This window comes from Eubalaena glacialis, chromosome 11 (assembly GCF_028564815.1).
Source record: "Eubalaena glacialis isolate mEubGla1 chromosome 11, mEubGla1.1.hap2.+ XY, whole genome shotgun sequence".
Taxonomy (NCBI): Eukaryota; Metazoa; Chordata; class Mammalia; order Artiodactyla; family Balaenidae; genus Eubalaena; species Eubalaena glacialis.
The window spans coordinates 48,610,357-48,630,243 of record NC_083726.1 but is presented as its reverse complement, the minus strand read 5'-3'; the positions used below and the strand labels follow the sequence as shown (position 1 = coordinate 48,630,243).

The 19,887-nt window shown below is 38.2% G+C and overlaps 1 protein-coding gene across 3 annotated transcripts in view; it reads left to right on the top strand.

Moving 5' to 3' along the window:
* The first annotated feature begins 5,241 nt into the window (after positions 1-5,241).
* The window catches only part of RAB3IP (RAB3A interacting protein), a 51,375-nt gene continuing 36,729 nt past the window's right edge, over positions 5,242-19,887 (top strand). Inside the window, exons 1-3 of one of the 3 annotated variants that reach the window (XM_061204370.1) lie at positions 5,242-5,442; positions 17,421-17,696; positions 18,403-18,655. In XM_061204370.1, the coding sequence (XP_061060353.1) occupies positions 17,446-17,696; positions 18,403-18,655 (504 nt within the window). In that variant the 5' untranslated portion in view covers positions 5,242-5,442; positions 17,421-17,445. Of the gene's footprint in view, positions 5,443-5,506; positions 5,555-5,799; positions 6,194-17,420; positions 17,697-18,402; positions 18,656-19,887 lie in introns of those variants that run through there. The other 2 variants (XM_061204372.1, XM_061204371.1) reach the window with 2 other exon arrangements.

Here is a 19,887-nt window from a genome sequence, read left to right as displayed (position 1 = left end):
ATTGTATACTGGCATGAGTCACAGCAACCTTATGCAGAAAGACCATCTATCCTCACAAGAATGTGGTGAATATTGCTGGCACGCCCAGGCTTTCAAATGTTGCTTCATGGGAAGTTGTTTGCGTTGTATTACATGTGTTTCAAATGTATTTGAAAGCATTTTTTAGATGTCCTGTTCTGAAGTGTCAGAATGATACAATGATAATATACAGACTAGTATTCCAAAGACCTGGGTTCAAGACCAGCACATATTAGCTCTGTGACTTTGAATAAATCACCTCATCTTTCTGAGTCTCAGTTTCCTCATTTTTGAAAACAGGTGATGAGGTGAGATGACTTAAAGGTCTCCTCCAGCTCCAATATTTTATGACTCTGTAAGTACTTTTAGAGATTTCATAGCATAATTGTGAACATTCCCAACTATATCAAACATCCTCTCTTTGAATGTAGATTTGATTTTTTGGAACAGATAAAATTTATCAGAGCCAAGTCTTTTAATACTATGTATGACAAAGGTAGATGGTACTATTTTTAAGGCTTGGAATTATCATGCTTGCCTTTATTTCTGTATATTCATTTGCAAGTGGCAGAAAACGCAACACAAATTGGCTTAAGCTAAGAGATAATTACTGGCTCATATAACTAAAAAGTTCAGGGTCTCCAGCTTCAGTCACAGCTTGATCCAGGAAGTGAAATAATGTCCTCAGGACCCACACTTGGTTTTCTTATCTCTCAGTTCTGCCTTCTCCCTGTTAGTTCCATTCTCAGGCATGTTCTCCATTGGGTGGCGAGATCACTGCCAGCAGCCTCAGGCTTACATTTAATCTTCTCAGCAATCCTCATAGAGAGATTCACTTTTCCCAACAATTTCCCATAAGTCTCAGAATTGATTTTTAACAGCCATGCTTGTGTCATTTGCTTATCATGAACTAATCACAAAGACCAGGAGGATTCTCTGACTGGTTAAGCCTGGGTCACATGCTCACCCCTGAAGTGGCGGGAATTCAGTTCTACTTGAGTCACATGTACTGAACATGGTAGGAGGGTACTTCCCCAAATAAAATCACTGTGCCCCTGCCATCCCAAGTACATTCTAGGCATTGCCACCATGTTATTCTTCCTAAAGCATTGGTTCGATCATTTCACTCTCCAGCTCAAAATCTTTCAGGAACTCTCTTCTGACTACTGTACCGGACTCCATATTCTTCAGTCTGGCATTTAAATCTTCCACAATCTGGCTCCCACATATTTCCAGGCTTAACTATCTACCTATGCTTGTCCCAGGTGCACTGTTCACCATCATGTTTTCCTTACAATGCCTTTGCTCTATTTGTACGTTCTACCCTATCACCATTTCTCCCATCCTAAGTCTGATATCAGATGATGAGCCAGATACTGCAGGTTGTTTCCAATATCTGTTCTCCCCTTTTTCTTTAGTATTAGAACCATTGATTTCTAACTGGACACGTGGCCACTCAATAGAGACTACATGTTTCAACATCACTTATAGTTAAGTGTTAACCAATGTGGTGTAAGTGCAGTGATGTACACAACTTCTGCAAGTGTTTTAAAATAGAGGGATGTTCTTTTCTGCCCCTATCACCTTTCTGCTGCCTAGAATAAGGATGTGATGGCTGGAGCTTGAGCAGCCTGCTTGATGGTAGAAGCTGCATCTTCAGGATGGTGAAGCCGCAAGATAGAAGGAGCCTGTGTCCATGATGATCAGAGAGCCACCATATCAACCCTGCACTGCCTACACTTACATGAGAGGGATACACTTTATTTTGTTTAAGTTAGTGTTATTTTGAGTTTTTAACTGCAACAGAAACCAATCTTTCCATGAAAATATGTTATTTAGGAAAATTTTCTGGTGGCCAATAACAGGAATCCATTCAAAGCAGAATGGGGGAATTATTTTAAGGATATAAGGATTGTTTTCAGAACCCATGGGCAGGGATGAAAGAAGACTCAGGAATAGACCGGAACCTGGGACTGAAACATTGTGGGGAAGCTATGAGGTCTTCTCGTTGTGTCTCATCTCTCCTTCTCTTCCCTCTTACTGCAGATTATTTATGTACCTGGCATAGAGAAGCAGTAAATAAATATTTGTCTAATGGATGGCAATTTGTGTGTCTGTGAAATAAACTGGATCCAAAGCCAATTCTCAAAACATTTCCTTATAAATATGTAGCTTGTTAAAGTGACTCATTTGTAGGGGATCATACATTTTAGAGTCTAAGCCCTTCTGTCAGCCCTTTCTCTCAGCCCTCTGATTTTTTCAGTTGCCTATTCTGACATCAGAAAAAGGGCGTGAAATGCAGAGTTGTGCACAACTGATCTCATGAAAGATACATTACAGACAACTCTGCTTTGTACAGGAGTTGCAAAAGCAAATTTTTATGCGACACAAGCACTGGCCCACAAGTAAGCATTTTGCTAGACAAGGAAATGATAGGTTATTTTTGGTACATTTTTTCCCTAACCAGCTTTTGTTTGTTTGTTTGTTTCATTTTGCATTGTTATTATTTACTGTCTAGGTTCTTGCTTTTACCTAGTTTTTGCCCTTGAGGGTTTCTTATGTTCTTGTCAGCTTATTGATATGTTTGATAAGATGTTTTATATATTTAATCTAGCATTTGGTGGGAGAATCAGCCAATCTCTAGTCTGCCATACTGCTGGACACGAAGCCCAGTGTGCTTTTAAAAAGTGTTTTTAAAAAAGTTCATTTGTTTGTAGATACTACCCTGAGTTCTGAAGACCAGGGCCCTAACTCTGGTGGTCCAAGCTCCCGATCTGTAAAGATGAACTACCTTTACACCTACATCAAATTGCTTTTTATAAAAGGCTTATGAGATAATTAATCTGAAGTCAGTTTGAAACCAGAAAGTACCATGTAAACATACAATATTTTCTGAACTTTGAAAATAAAGCAGAGGCAAACGAGCAATAAAAGTTGTAACTAAGGATAACAACCTTAGAATGATTTGTTCAATTTAAAATTTTTAGATATTTGCAGTCCTTTGTTTTCTGGCCCTAGATATGGATGGGAAAGTCTGAAGATTAAAAAAAATATTATTTTATTTGACATTAATTATATAACTTATATTTTAGTGAAAGAAAAAGAAGGCAAACTTTAGCACACTATAAAATCCATCATCATGTTTTTAAAGTTTGTGGGGAGTCTGTTACTTTAGTATATGGCTGAGCAATCTAACTTAGGATGCTTACCACACTTTATGCATTTTGCAGGCTGAGATTCTGAGTGTATAACATTCTGTAATGCATCTTGGTCTCTGTGCTGCCAGGACACTAAAGTCCTACTATAGGTAACTACTCAGATTGCTCTTCTCATTCTCAAACTGTGCTAGCAGGTGAAGTATGTGAGAGGAAACACCTCTAAGTCCATTCCAAAGAGCCTTGTGGATGACAGGTGGACCAACATGGGACTCAGGCACATGGCTATTGCTCAGTATTTCCTGTAGATGCACGATATCTTAGGTCCTACGTAGAACACAGCATAGGGCCTGTCCTCTAAACATTTATATACCAAGACAGTGTATCTACATGTATATCATTAACTCATTCTGCATTTTCTGAGCCAGTCCTCCCACATGTCAGGCTTTGTGCCTGTTCTCAAAAAGTTCCTACGGAAATAGACAAAACTACAATTACTGTTCTATGTGATAAGTGCTAGAAAGAGATAAAGTGCTATAAGAGTACAGTAAAGGGCACCTAGCCCACACTGGGGTGGGATAAGGCTGGGTGGCAAGGAACAGGGAAGGGTTCACAATGGAATTGATGCCTGGGCAGAATAATGAAGGATAAGCAAGAATTAGCTAGGCAAGGAAAAAATGGAGGGTCAGGGCATAACAAGAAAAAGGAGCAGCATATGTAAAGACAGCATGTACGAAGGAGTATGGCAAGACTGGAGAACCCAAGTAGTTTGCTGTATGATGAGTTTATTTATTTCACTTAGTTGTTATTGACACATTTGTTTTCTTCACTATGTTTGAGTGCTTGGATGATGGAGATTGTGTGTAATGGTTTCTCTGTTCCCATGTCTAGCAGTAGGCACGTAGATCGAGCATAAAAAATGTTTGATGAATGAATGACATGGTGTAAGGGAGAATAGTTAGAAGTCCATTAATGAGTAGGGTCATGTCTAGTCCCAGTGAATAACAGATGGGGTAGATTTAAGAATTATTTGCAAAATAGGATGGATAGGACTTGATATATTGGAGATGGAGTATAAAAGAGTAAATAATGACTTTCTAGGTTTCTGTTTTTATTATAGGTGGATGATAATAATGATGTTATTAATAATAGCTAATATTCATTAGGCACGTTGTGTCATGAAGTACACTAACTATTTCACATATATTAAGCCATTTAATTTCTTAACGACTTAGTTACATAGGTAATCTTATTATCCCCGTTTACTGGGGCTATTAGAGATCAACTAGCCCAAGGTCACTGACACAGCTAGTTGGTGCCAAGCTCAAACCCAGGAATTCTGATTCCTATAGCCATCCACATAACCTACTCTTCTTTACTGCCTCTAATAAATGTGATCAATATACAGAGCGGGGATCCTACTCAATATATATATCACACAAATTGCATGTAACTCTTTTACTAAACATAGAGACACATACTATGATGTGACTGCCTCTTTTGGATCAGATTTTCGGAAGCCTGGTTTGTATTTTCACGTTTCCTCTCTGGAGGACCTAAAGTGGGGTGGAAGTTATCTAAGAGTTGACACAAAAGGTGAGAGAAGGCAGGTGCAGAAACGACATTCTCGAATGCTCTAGCAGCTGCTAGAATGCTGGGATCTAGGTTCTATCAGACTCCCCCTCCTCCCATCCATCCCCCCAGAGACAAGAGACACGCACGAGCGCACACACATACCCACACACCCACACACAGACACACACGTTGTAAGGTACATATGCACGCCGAGTGTCAGGTTGGTTCTAGCTGTCCTCAACTCACATCGAAGGTTCATTTTTCGACTCCTGGAGAGCCCAACACACTCGAAGTGAACCCGAGAACCCAGGGCAACAAGGCTTAGCGCCAGCTCGCCCTGTTCCCAAGGAAACCGCCCGCGGAGGCACCTGGGGCCCGCGCCGGGCACCTGCGAAAGCCACGGCTGTCGCCAGAGGGCGCGGGAGCGCGTCGGCCCCACCGGCCCCACGCCCGCCCCGCCCCCATCCCCGCCTTCCCTCCGCGGGGCCGGACCGCTCCCGGCTCCCAGCCCCGCTCCCGGCGCAGGCGCAGTCCCGCGCTCCCTCGGCGGCTCCCCCCGGTAGTGCACCCGCCGCGGCTGAGTGTAGCGGCGTCGGCCCGCCGTTCTCCTCCGCTTGTGACTCCTTCGGGGCGCGTTGTGTGCGGTTCTGCGCGCGCCCCTGAGCGCCGGCCGCGGCCGCGGTGGGTTGGTCAGGTGAGTGCGGCCGCGGGAGGGAGAGGCCCGGGGCGCGGAGCACCGCCCCCCTCGGTGCCCGCGCGCCCGCCGCCCGCGAGCCGGCCTGGAGGGGCGGCCGCGGCAGGTGCAGGTGAGGGCGCGGCGCGCGGGGACCCGGCCGACTGTCCTGGCCCAGCGAGCGCGCTTCCCCGCCTGGGCTCGCGGGCTCCGGGACCCCGGCGGAGGCGGCGGCGGGGGCTCGGCGCCTCGGGGCATCTGGGCGCCCCCTGGGGCCGCTGGTGGGCGTCGGGCGGCGGCGGCTCCTCCCCTGTCCCCCGGGCCCCGGCGCGTTACTCATTAACTGCGCGGTCCCGAGCGCTGAGGCTGGGAGCCCGGCGCCCGGTTACCTGTCGGCTGGGCGCGCGCGGCCGGGAGCTGGGGGCCCGGGGTTGCGGAGGGGGCTGTAAGGAGAGTTCGCGAACAAGTCTGGAGGCCGGCGCTGGACGGGGCGAGGCAGTAGGCGTGGACCGGGGGTCTTAGGAGACGGCGAGCGGGGCACCGAGGCGAGGCGTAGAGGTCACCCTCGGGAGGTTTCGGCGAAACCTGGTGGGCAAGAGCCAGCACCCGGAATCGCGCCTTAGGAGGCAGCTCAGTTCAGTCTGACTTTTGTTTCGGGGAGTTGAGGCGAGCTGCACAGACGTAATTGTAATTACACAGCCCTTCCAGCGTGGATAACTCGCTCCGACCGCCCGGGGAAAAGAGAGCTTAATGGACTCTGGAAGTGATGGTGGTAGGTGGAATCTGCAGCACGTGAAGAGTTGTCAGTTGTTATGGGATTTAAAAAAGAAAAAGTATCTGTAATGGCTAAAGGGTAAGGTCTTGAAAATTGAGAGCGCTCAGTTAATACTGATTCCGAAGAGGCAGTTTAGTTTCGTGGAAATGTAGCATATTCCGAGGCTACCTGTTTCCTACTCTTCTGTTTCCCCCTCCAACTTATTCCTTGCAGGGTAGGGAAACAGCCATGTAATCTTTTGCCGTGGAATGATTACATAATTGGAGGAGAGGCCGATAAGAGGATTAAAAACAAAACCGTTCCATTGTAAATCTATTGAAAGACCTGGTTTCTGTTCATTATCCTCATTCGTATTTTGTCGTTCATGCCCTTTTAAAGAAAAAAAAATGGTGAATGGCACTTCAAGGAGAAATGAGGCAGAATAGATTTGTAGACCAATCATAGTAAATATTTGATACTGGTAAATATTCCACCACTTTTATGGGGCCTTGTTCTGTTAACATTTGCTATTTATTTACTAGTGCCGTGCATTTTGATAGGACACTTCATGTTTGGACAGATACGTACCCTAAATATGGTTTATGTGGTATAATCCTAAAGCCCTTGTGGAATGTATAGAAATAAACTTAGCAGTTATACAGTTTTACTACAGTAGTGTATGTCTTACTATTAGAAGAAAAGCCTTTTCATTTTTTTCTTTTTCCATTTCAGTAATATTATATATTAGTACATACCTTTGTGAACCAAAGTGAATACATTTAGTATAACTCTTCCTTGTGTGTTTGGCGAACACCTCATCTGTGTTATGGAATACCGCTGACTTTTCACCAGGATGGATATTTGATGTTCAGCTGCTTTGTGAATTTGCTAATTCGTGGAGTTTCTAATTAGATCCAGCTGTACTTTTTGAATTGGTGTAGTTATGCATGTGCTTCCTTTGATGATATTATTTTCCTTTAATTTTCACTAAACCCTCAACCTCTGCAACACACGCATAGACACTCTACAAATAATTTTTTAAATTGAAAGAGTCTTAGAAGACAATCTACATCACCATCTTGTTTTTTGATATGGCAGAACAAAAACTTGTAGGTTACAGTAGTTTCACATGTATTATTGTAGTTAGTTTACCTTTTTCCCCCTCCCTTTCTGAGCAGGACTCGCTGAACCAATTTTAATGAAAAACTGTCTATTTTTAAAGTTTTAGCTCCATTACTTACCGTGCATATGACCTTGAGTAAAGCATTTAACCTCTGAGCTTATTTTCTCCATTTGTAAATGGATGTAGTGTTAGGTTGAACCATATGAATTTGCCAGTATTCAGCTGTTTTTAATAGGGCTCAACCTAATATGAACTTCATAATGGTGGGATGAGAATTAAATGAGATACTCCATGTGGGAGGTGGAGGAGAGGAACAGATGTTAATGCAACAGTGTGCCATGCATCCTGCTTGTTGCTTCAAGTACCTTGACTCCTGTAGTCCTCAGCACATTCCTGGAGTATAGGTGGTGTTGTTGCATGTTACAAATCAGGAAATTGAGGGTAAGAGAAGTGAAATAACTTGCCTCTGGTTACTTAGTTGTCAGTGGTCCTATAGCTGACTAATGGCAGAGCCAGGATTAAACACTGAGAGTGACTGCCCAAAATGGAACTCCGACCAGTTTTGCTCCTTCCGTTCCTGAACTACACCTTCTGTAAAAGAGCTTTGTGACTATAAGAAGACACATAGATGAAAAGTGTTATTATTATTTGTATTTCTGGTTAAAAAATATCCAAGTTGTCTGATGATGGTGATACCAGCACTGCTGCTACTACTACAGAGTCTAGAGCTTATGGTGTATCAGATTCTGGTGTAAACACTATGTCAGCTCATTTATTCTCAAAGTGACCTAGGAGTTAGGTAATACTTTATCCCATTTTATAGTTGGAAAGATTGAGGCACTGAGAGGTTATGGAGCTTAAGGTCCTTATGGTGATGGATGCTTAAGGTCAAAGCTAATTAAGTGAGGGCACTAAATTAGGAGTCTGGTAGTTCGTCTTTGATGTCCATGATCCTAACCACTACACTCTACTACTTCTTCATGCATAGGTTGTAATACTGAAGAATTGGTTTTAATTTAGCTTTTATGAGATACTTAATATTGGTGTAATAAGTAATTCTTAATGTATCGCTGGAGATTTTTAAATCAAATATTCATTGAGTATCAACTCTGTAAGTCACAGTGGGAGTTAAAGGAAAGACTATTTAAGGCATCTGGAAGGTAGGCTGTGTAATCATTTCCATATCTTTTGTAAGTTCCTCAAAATTTAGAAAGCACTTTCACATATATATGTTGTTGTTGTAATTTTAATGAGTGCCAGATAAGACACAGTGTTAGAATAGTTGGAGAGTGGGGAGGAAGGAAGGATGAGTTGGTAGAGATACTTGTGTGTTGAGGGAAAGCTTTGAGGATATTCTGAGGGGAGTGTACCTTTTCAGACTAAACCTTTGCCCTATATAGTGCTAGTCAAGATGTAGTTCAACAAAGGGTAGTCAATTGGTTACTAAATGAATTACCTAAATACACCTGATATCCTAAAATAAAATATCTGAGTTTTTGAAAACTCCTTTCTAGCTAGTTTCTCTTTTTTTTCTGTACTGCCGTCCTTACCTTTGCCATGTAGTACGTATCATTTTTTTCTTTTATGCTTCCAAAGCATGGAGTATATGCCTTTGTTTTGGTATTTATTTTGATATTTACATTGTGTTTGTAAATGTTTGTTGACAATGAGGTGTCTTTTTCTAGTGTACACATGCTTTGGGGGCAGGGCTTTAATTCATCTTACCCCATTTTATAGCTTTAGCATTGGGCCTGGAACCCAGTAGGTACTGTGCTGTTTGGTGATGGATGGTCAACGAGAAAAAATGTTAGGATGTATTGAAATTGATCTAGCAGTAGAAATGGAAATGAGTGTTCAAAGTGGGAATTGAGGGGACTAAGGGAAGGGAGGGGTTACTTACAACAGGTAACATTAACTTGCCATCACTGTTTCCCTTCTGCTTTCCCTTTCAACGTAAAGCTAAGTGAGGTAGTTTCATAAGCTTCAATTGTATATAGAAAAAAGTGAAAAAGTAATATTGATTTATCTTAGGATATCAACAACACAAAATTCCTCAGCTATAACCATAAGCTAAGATTACTTAGATCAGAGGGAAAAGAATGGAAATTATTGAAATAGTTCAAGTTTGAGAGATTTGTTGCTTATAGTTAACAACTGTAAAGGAGCATACTGATGATAGCTTAGAACCAATTAAATAAGTGAATTGTCATTTGATGTGTCCAGATAATAGTACTGAGTATTTGTTTGTGGGCATCTGATTGACAGATCAGGATAAAGTATAAAAGAACAACTAAAGTAAGTTAGAAAAACAGTAAGTAAATGTGCATTAATTAGTTTCCTGTTGGGAAGAGAATTATATTTGAACACTATACCTCAGAAGGACTTGTTTTCCCCTTCCTTCTCTTTTATCTAGGATAAACGAGGATCCCTTCTGTTTTGTAAGACAGACTCCTTTCTGTGCTCTTGTTATTTTCCCCACCATTTATTCCTTCTTAGATCTTTATAGATATTATACATTTGTGTTATGCTTTACAATCTTTAGAACATTTTTACATTGACAGTTAAGCCATTTGATTTTCTCAAATGTAGGCAGGGGAGATAACACCACCGTTATAGATGTTGAAACTGAAGCTCAGAGAAATTAAGTGACTTGCCCAAGTTCACACAGCCAGTTAATAACAGAATCTGAACTAGAAAGAAGGTTTTCTGAAGCTCGTTGGATCAAATGCTCAGGTTTCCCCAAACTTTAAAAATTCAGTTTCATCAGTCTTGCTACAGGGTACTTACTGTTTTATCTCTAATTTTTAAAGGTGGCCTGGAGTCACTATCTCTACTCTTCGCTGCTCTGCTATTTATTCCCTCTCTAAAGACTCTTATTGTTTATTTATCCAGTCAATATATACTTCAGTGCCTATTGAATATTTAGTTGACATATATTCTTACATACATAAGATAAAGAGGCTTCCACTTTTAAGAGAAAGAAACCTGGAAAACAATTATTTTTTACATTTTTGTTCCAAGAATTTGTAATTAAATACAGTGTTAGTAACCCAGTAAGTTCTGAGAATTTTCCAAAAACCTTTAATTTTAAGAATCTGCAATAAATAACATCTCTCAATATGTTAGGTTGTACATTTAAATCCTATGGAATTAGTAAATGGAAATTAATTTGTGGTCTGTTTTAATAAGAATGGGAAGATTGTGAGCTTGACAGACCATCTGACTAATATTTCCCTTGGGTTATGAATTAAATTCACACTTATAAACATAGCCTGCTTCCTAAAATGTAAATGTGAAATTTTTTTTTTTTACTACAACCAAAATGTTAGTTTGGAAAACCAACTTTATAATTACAGGGAAAGCTAATGAGAAAATAATTTTTTATATATACACCTTTTTGTTTTGTTTTTTCTTCCCTTATATAGTATTTGAATAAATCTCAAAACTTTAATTATTGAGAATTTAAAATACAATAAGTAGATGCAAAAGTATGATGACCCTCAAATTTCCCATCATCTAGCCCATCAGCAATGGTCAGTCCTGCCCCATATACTTCCCTGTATTATTCCCCCTCCTGTACTATTTTGAGCAAATTCCAGGAATTGTATAATTTCATCTGTAAATATTTCAGTATGTATCTCTAAAAGATAAGGGCAGTTAGCTACAATACTATGACACACTTTAAAAAATTAACACTAATTCCCTAGTATCAAATATCCACACAGTTTTTGAATACATCATAAGGCCACTATAGTAAAATCAGGCTTCTGTTGATTTTTATTTATATGCTATTCCTCCCCTCCCCATCAAGAACTATAAGGGGCTGAATAAGTATTTATTTTAAACCCCAGCAAGGCAGCAAAATAGATAAGGAAATGATGATAGCAAAGAGAATATCGGAAGAAAAATAGAAAGAACACAAAGTAATAGCAAATGCTCATTTCAGTAGCAGTGCATTAGAGAAACTTTAGTTTTTTCTTTCTGAAATTAAACAAGCGTTCAGAGATTAAATAGGATTCTTCTATTTGGATTGTTCTCTTCTTATGGTTGGTTGGGTAAGACTGCCTTAGAGATCCTCTGTCTTGATGTAACCTTTATCTGAGTCTTACCCCTGACCTCCAATCAGTTTTACCTTTTAAGTGATTCTCAGATGTAGTGGAGTCAGGTGTTCGAGTCAGACGCACCAGGGCTTGAATCCTAGCTCTGTTGTTTATTGACTGTTTGACCTCGACAAAATTAATCTCTCTGATTCTCAGTTTCTATACCTGTAAAATAGACATAAGAATCATTTCAAAGGGATGCTGTGAGGAATAACAGAATAATGTACATAATGTATATGTGTATATGTCACACATACAGAATGTAATAACGTAATGCATATGTGTGTATATGTAGAAATATAAACGTATTGTTCTGAATGTTTTTCATATATATAGATAAATATGCCTCCGTCCCCTCATTTGCAATGTGTGATCTTGGCATTAGATCAGACCTTCATAATCTCTTGCCTAGCCTGTTGCAATAACCTCTTAACCAATTGCCTCTAGTCTCCTCTCTCTAGTTAAAGTCCTCGGGAGTCATTTTTCTAATGACATCACAGTACATCTGTACTTCCTAAAGCGTAGATCTGAGCATCTCTTGGATAAACTCCAAGCAGCATTTTCCATGTTAAATGAAGCTTTTAATTATCTGTCGCATATCTGCCTCTCCAGCCTGATTTTCTGTCACTCTTTTTTTTTTTTGGTTAGTTTCATTAGTGCCAAACCCTTATTCCTTGACTGTCCTGTCGTATTTCCTTGCCTAGCCCACCTACAGACTCTTATTCAGCATTTCAAATCTAACTTATATTTTATTTCTCCTTGAAACATTCTCTTCCTCCTCCCCCCCCCAACCCACAGGGTAATCATTTAGTGGCTCATGATAGGCTATGCACCTTCTTTTTAGTCCATTTTCATATCTGTGTTCTCAGAACTTAGTACCAGCATTTGCCCTGAGGAGTTGAAGCTGGCAGACATCTTCCATTCCAACTAGAATAAATATAATTGATAAAAATTATTAAGTACACTTATTTTATACTAAAAATTATGTATAAAATATATTTAATAAGTATATAAATCATTAAGATTTTTTTTAGGCTTTCATTAAATGAGTTAATACACGTGAAGTTCTTAACAACACATAGTTAACTGACACATAGTTAACTTTCAGTAAATATTGACTGCTGTTTTTGCTGTGATAGTGCTGACTTCTGCAAAGAAGAAATAACATGAAATGCATACTAGAAATCAGAAGCAAATGGTTTTGATCAACTTTTTTTAAATTGGAAATCAGCTTTATTACTTAAAGCTGAGTAATAATAAAGCCACCCAAGCTGTGTTGGTAATTCACCCATAAGAATTTAATGCTGTCATCCTTTTTACTCATTTTTAGTGATCCTTGAGAAGTTTAGTTTATGAATTGGGATAATCTCCGTTTGAAATTAGTTTTTTAAATTACTTATTACTTAACGCAAAGAGTACTACTGCTTAAAAATAGTTTATGTTATTCATATAAGAACTCTGAATACAAAATAAATCTTAAAGCTTCCATGTACTATTTGAAAGAGCAAAAGATTTTCAGATTAGTCTGATTGGCAGCTCATTACTAGCTAAGTTAAACATTTTATGGAAATTTCACATGCTTGATAAAGGGACTACATTTAATCTTAAAATAATCTCCTTTTCGGGAGTGACTGGAATTTAAACAATGTGTTGTAGGTAGAGGCACTGCTCAGAGGTGCTCTACTCTGCGAAATACTACTTGCATTTCTCTTTTAATTCTCATCCTGTGAGGAAGAAAACCGAGCTACAGATTTCCAGATGAGAGAACCTAGGCACACATTGGCCCAGTAACTTGATAGAAGCAGAATTCAGACCTGCCCCTCAGAGGTTTGGGTCTTATGTTCCTAGCCTGTGCTCCAGTTTATGCAACATTTGTATTTTCCATAAATACTTTGCCTTCATACCTTAGACATGCCTGGAAAGTCCTTCCAGGGGGTTTATCTTTCTCATTATTTCCTACTCTTCTTTGGCTCTTTTCTTTGGCTTCACTTTTTCTGGGAGTCCTTTCCTTCTGATTTATTTGCCCCTCCTGTGTGGTCTCTTAGTAGCCTTTGCATGTTCTATGGCATTTATCACACTATCATTGCCACTGTCAGTGTCTCCTACTATATTGATACTATTTGGGAGCAGAGATGATTTATCCTCTTCTTTCCCCAGAGCCTGGCACATAGTAGACTCGCAGTGAATATTTGTTGAAACAGTTGAGTGTTTATAGGAAAAATAGGGTGGTTGTTGCAGGGATGATGGATTTTAATTCAGCTTAAGGAGAAACATTTTTACATGAACCATCTAACAGTGGAAAGGCAAAGCAATTCTAGTGGTAGTGTGGTGTGGTGGTGAAGAGCTAGGACTCTGGAGTCCAGCAGACATAGGTTTTATTTATTTTTTATTTATTTATTTATTTTTAAAGTCTTCTATTGAATTTGTTGCAATAATGCTTCTGTTTTATGTTTTGGTTCTTTGGCTGTGAGGCATGTGGGATCTTAGCTTCTGGACCAGGGATTGAACCTGCACCCCCTGCATTGGAAGGCGAAATCTTAACCACTGGACCGTCAGGGAAGTCCCAGACATAAGTTTTAATACTGGCTACCCTAAGCTGCAGCTTCCTCAACTGTACATGTACTGGAACTATACCTGATATTTAGTAAATGCTCAGTAAATGTTAGCTGTTATTATGAGAGAAACCACCCTGTAATCCTGTGTGACTGGGGGGGGGGGGGACTGATAGTTTGATGGCCCAGCTCCCCATACCCTCCTTCTCCCCCTGGATTATTTTGAAGCAAACCCAGGTAATTTTATTTCATCTATAAATACTTTCGTGTGTATCTCTAAAAGGTAAGAATTTTTTTTTTTATGTAACCGTAATACCATTATCTCTAAAAATGGACAAAAATTCATGATAATACCAGTAATATCCAGTGTTCAAGTTCCCTTTATTGTCTTATAATATGATTTTACAGTTGGTTAATTCAAATAAGAATTCAAACAAGGTCCATACATTATATTTCATTATGTCTCTTAAGTCTCTTTATAAATTCCCTCTTTTTTTCCACTTTTATTTATTGAAAAAACCAGGTGGTTTATCCTGTAAGAGTTTCCCAAAGTCTAGATTTTGCTGTTTTTGTCCATATGGTATTATTTTTGATATGTTCCTGTAGGCTCTGTATTTCCTATAAACTGATGAAGACGTTATTTTTAGTATGTTCCTCTAGCCTCTTTCCTATAAACTGATAAAGACCTAAAGGCTTGATTGGATTGGGATCTTTTTTTTCTTATTAGGGGGGCAAGAATGCTTCATGGATGGTGGTAGTGTTCATTTCCTGTTTTACCACATAATTCTCATAATGTCTGATTTTCTCCCTTTTTGTGATAATAATGTCATCAGTGAGTTCAGGTACTGTCGTTCTGATCCATTAATTATAAAGTGCCCCAGATTTTACCTTAGGGTTTTAATAGTTATTGATAAGTGTTGCCTAGACTCATTATTTCATTAGGATTGCAAAGTTATATTTATTAAGTGGGATTCTTTTAAAAGAAGGATTTTTCCTCATAAACTATTTAGTTCTTTAATGTATAGGAAAGTCAGGGTAAATGCTGGATTCTTTCCGTTATTTTACCAGTTTTCAAAATAGTGAATTTGTTCCATAGCACTGATCAAAAAGGACCAGTGAGATATTTTTGTTTTGTCTTATTTGTAGTATAATCATGAACTCATGGGTTTAGAATTATTTTTTGTTCTTTACAGGTATTATCCTTTTTGATGTTCGGATTGTCCCATCTTTGGTTAGTGGGAGTCCTTTTGATACCACTCCAGTAGTCTCTGATAGCTTTCTTGCTTCCTGGTAAAACAAGATGTTGCAAGGTCCTTTTGTACATTACTGCCCCGGGCTTGGAATCAGCCATTTCTCCGAGGAGCCCTTGTTCTTTTTTCGTAGGAAATGGTATTACTCTGGGCACAAGGGATACTCATTGCTCCTGAGTTGGTTGCTGTTGTTATACCTTTTCAGTGGATAAAGGTAGACTTCTTTTTAAATAGAAAAAATTTCCCTCTTATTTCTGATTCAAATTTAGGACTTCAGAGTTTTAAATTCCTTGATTTTGTATTTGTATCTCTTTTCTCATATGTTGAAAATCTTAGTTCTGAATGATATTAATATAATTTGTTTTATCTTTTATAATAGTTTCAGAATAGCAGTATCAACATTACTTACTAATATGATTACTGAAAATAGTGTATGATTTTTTTAACTTCCTTTTGACCTTAGAATATATTCCACTAGGGATATACAGTTTTATTACTATGTTTTAAAATCGTTTGAAATAGTTCTTTTTGTTGTTGGTTAAAACTACCATGTCAGTACACAGCTAGATTCATTTGTTTTATTTTTAGATATTCTTTCTTAAAATCTAATTTTGTTTTATCATTTACGTGGTTCCAAGTTCAAATTCAAATCTACAAAGCAGGGTACATTTGGAAAAGTATAGCTTTTGTGCCTGTCTCCTCTTCCTGTTCTCGCCCTTTCCTAAAGGTAACTGTTTTTGTTTTTGTTTTTTTAATTAGTTTTTGGTGTATCCTTCCATTTCTAAAATATAAGTACATATGAAAAAGTATATATGTAATTATATATATATAAATAAATTTGTATTTTCTCCTGTCTTAGATAAAAAGTAGCTTACTACTTTTACTTGTCTTATTTTCAACGCTTTTTTTTATTGAGTGTGAGAGAGTGCAATTTTTCAGTTTAATGAATGAGGTTTTTTTTTTTTGTATTTTATGATGAAATTATATGGTATATTGGTGCTTGTGTTTGGGAATTTTTCGAAGTTCTGGGGAAGTATTAGTCACGATTATCAAAGTACTATTGTAGGAAAGAAAAAAATTGGGAAGAGAGATTGGATTCAGATCGTAGAAGACCTTGATTTTCTGGATAACAAGTTTGGAATATATTCTGTAGACGGTGGGAAATCAGTAAAGGTTTATAAGATTTCTTTATATTTTTCAAGTGAAAAACTGGAGTGGTACACTTTTTAGTTTTCATGTAAATTTTTTATATAATTGTGTAGTTGCATGAAATATTTTTTACTGAGGGAGAAACTGAAGCATACATGTTATTATTAACAGCTGACTGATAACAGATGTTTATTTGTACTCTGTGCCAGTTACATAGTACACTACTAAATACTTTATGTGGATTGTCTGCCTTAATCCTCACAGCAACCTGGAGAAGGGAGGGAATATTATTATTCCCATTCTCATCCCATTAGAGGAGAAATTTAAGGCTTAGAGAAATGTAATGCATTATCCTGGATTGGATCTTGGGCCTATCCAGAACGTTATTAGGATAATCAGTGAACTTTGATTGGGGTCATTTGTTTAGATGGTAATAGTGATCAGTGTTAACATCCTGATTTGGGTGATGGTTTACTTAGGATATGTACACTGAGATATTAAGGGGTAATGGGCATCATGCTTAAAACCTATTCTCAAATGGTTTGAAAATGTTAACAGTTTCATAATCTGGGTGAAATATATACAGGAGCTCTGCAACTCTTATGTAAATTTGAAATTATTTCAGAATAAAAGAAAAAAACACTGACTCATCCAAAGTCAGAGCCAGTATGAGGCAGAACAGAACAGTTAGTTGAACTAAGCACGTGTCTCTATCTTTACTGCCTCTTCTCCTTATTCTAACCAAAGTCACGTATGATAGCAAAGTTAAAAATATCAAGCAAATTTTTATTCATTCCTCATTGTTAAATATTTATTAATTAATCACTGTAACAGTGTTAGCCATCACTTTCAAGTTTATTCTGAATCACATTGTTTGCCTTTTGTAGTGTTTATAGTCTGAGATCACTTAATAAATTTTAAATGATTGTAGTTTCTTTCCTTTGCTGTCTCTCTTCATTGTAAGTTTATAGTTTATAATGGACTGTTAAACACATTTTATAAATATACATCTTAATTTAATTTTAAATGTCACTATCTCAAAATAATTTCCTGCTTTTTTTTTTAACATAGGTTATCCTATGATGAGGCATTTGCTATGGCTAATGACCCCTTGGAAGGCTTCCATGAAGTAAACCTTGCTTCACCTACTTCTCCAGACCTTCTTGGTGTGTATGAACCGGGAACTCAAGAGCAGACTACCTCACCAAGTGTCATCTACCGGCCACATCCTTCAGCTTTATGCTCCGCCCCTATCCAGGCTAATGCCTTAGATGTTTCCGACCTTCCTACACAACCTGTGTATTCATCCCCCAGACGTTTAAATTGTGCAGAAATATCTAGTGTCAGGTAGGAGATCATCAAAATGCTTGTTTTAGAGTATTGTATTAAACAAACGAAGTTTGCTTGGTTAACTTATTTTAAGTTTTCTTGTTTTAGAAAATTTGAATAATATAAGGTTGTTCATGAAGAGCAATACATGTTAATGCTCAAGAGCAGGGGTCACAAACTTTTTATGTAAAGGGCCAAATAGTAAATATTTTAGGCTTTGTGGGCTACACAGTCTCTGTTGCAACTGTTGGACTCTGCTGTTAAAGTGTGAAAGCAGCCGTAGACAGTATGTAAATGAATAAGCTCCAATAAGACTTTATATATAGACACTGAATTTTGAATTTTATATAATTTTCTTGTGCCACAAAATATTATTGTTTTTTTTCAACCATTGAAAATGTAAAAATCATTCTTGGCTTGTAGGCCTTAAAAAACAGGTGGCAGGCTGGATTTATCCTGCATTTAGTTTGCAGACCCCTGTTCTAGAGTAGCACTATCCAATAGAACTTTCTGGGATGATGAAAATGTTCTGTTTCTGTGCTGTTTAATATGATAACCATTAGACCTATGTGGCTATGAAGGACTTGAAATGTGGTTGCTTTGGCTCAGGACATGCTATTAATTAGATATAGTGGTGAACAGATTGGATAATGCAGTTATAGACGTGTGTTTATGCCAGTTATATTTAAGCACATGCTGATGTTTTTTGAACTCTCCTTTACAGCATCCATGTTACAGACCCAGCACCTACCTCTGGAATCACAGCTGGGTTAACTAAATTAACTGCAAGAAAGGACAACTGTAATGCGGAGAGGGAGTTTTTACAGGGTGCTACCATAACAGAGGCTTGTGATGGCAGTGATGATATTTTGGGGTTGAGTACTGATAGTCTGTCCCGCTTACGAAGCCCATCTGTTTTGGAAGTTAGAGAAAAGGGCTATGAAAGATTAAAAGAAGAACTTGCAAAAGCTCAGAGGGTAAGCAAAAAGATATTTTATTCTTCCATATGTTATATTCAAAATTAATATTTATCCATGGGGGGGCAACTCAAGTGAAATCATTACAGTTCTACACTTATCTTTTGCATATGCACAGTCTCAGCTCCTGTTGGGCAGCATTTAGGAATCTGTGAAATTGAGTAGTAAAGAAGCTCATCTAAGAGTACAAACTAGAAAAAAGAGATTCTTAAATTCTTTTTGTGCCCTCCCTACATTGCCTGTTCCCTGTCTTGCATTATCTGTAATGCATATTTGGTGAGTTATGTTCCATGTGTGGGTTTTTTCCTCTCTGTATGTGATTGACTTTGTGATTATTTACTTGAAGCCATTCAGTCCAAGTCATTATGTTTTGAGGAACTATTTTAGTAATAGTGCCTTGCCATTCAGCTGGGTTGAATATTTTCTGTACCTTACCTTGGAGAATTTTCGTCTCCTAGTAATTTGTTCTGTTTCTCACTTGGTCATCTTTTAAATTTCTATTTATTCCCAAATTTGTGACTATATCTCATTCTTTTTCTGCGTCTGTAATTAAATTTTAAAGGGAAATTTGTAGCACTAAATATTCATACATTAGAAAAAAGGAAAAGTTTCAAATCAACAATCTAGTCTCCCACTTAAAGAAACTAGAAGAAGAACAGCAAAGTAAAACCAAGAGCAAGCAGAAGGAAGGAAATAGTAAAGAACAGAAATCAATGAAATTGACAACAGAAAAACCAGAGAAAATGAATGAAACAAAGTGCTGGTTCTTTAAAAAGATTAGTAAAATTGACAAACCTCTAATAAGACTGATAAAAAAGAACAGAAGACACATTATCAATAGCAGGAATGAAACAGAGGGTATCACTACAGACCCTGCAGACATGGAAAGTATAATAAAGGAATAATACGAACAACTCTATGTATATAAATTTCACAACTTAGGTGAAATGGACCAGTGCACATTTAGAAAATTGAGGCAATAGGGAAAACATTCTATGACATGATTTCCAGCATACTGTGACATTTTACAAACATATATTCCCATCTTCTCCCCACCAGACTTTTCTCTCAAGAGCATAACATTGATTTTTGTGTCCCCAGTGCCTAGAATAATACAGGACAATGCCTGGCATATATGTCTCTTTATAATGCTTCAATGAATGGCTAATGGTTAAACATCCAGGAAGATATGCTAAAACATTTTTGGTTGAATGTATATTTATCAGAAAGAA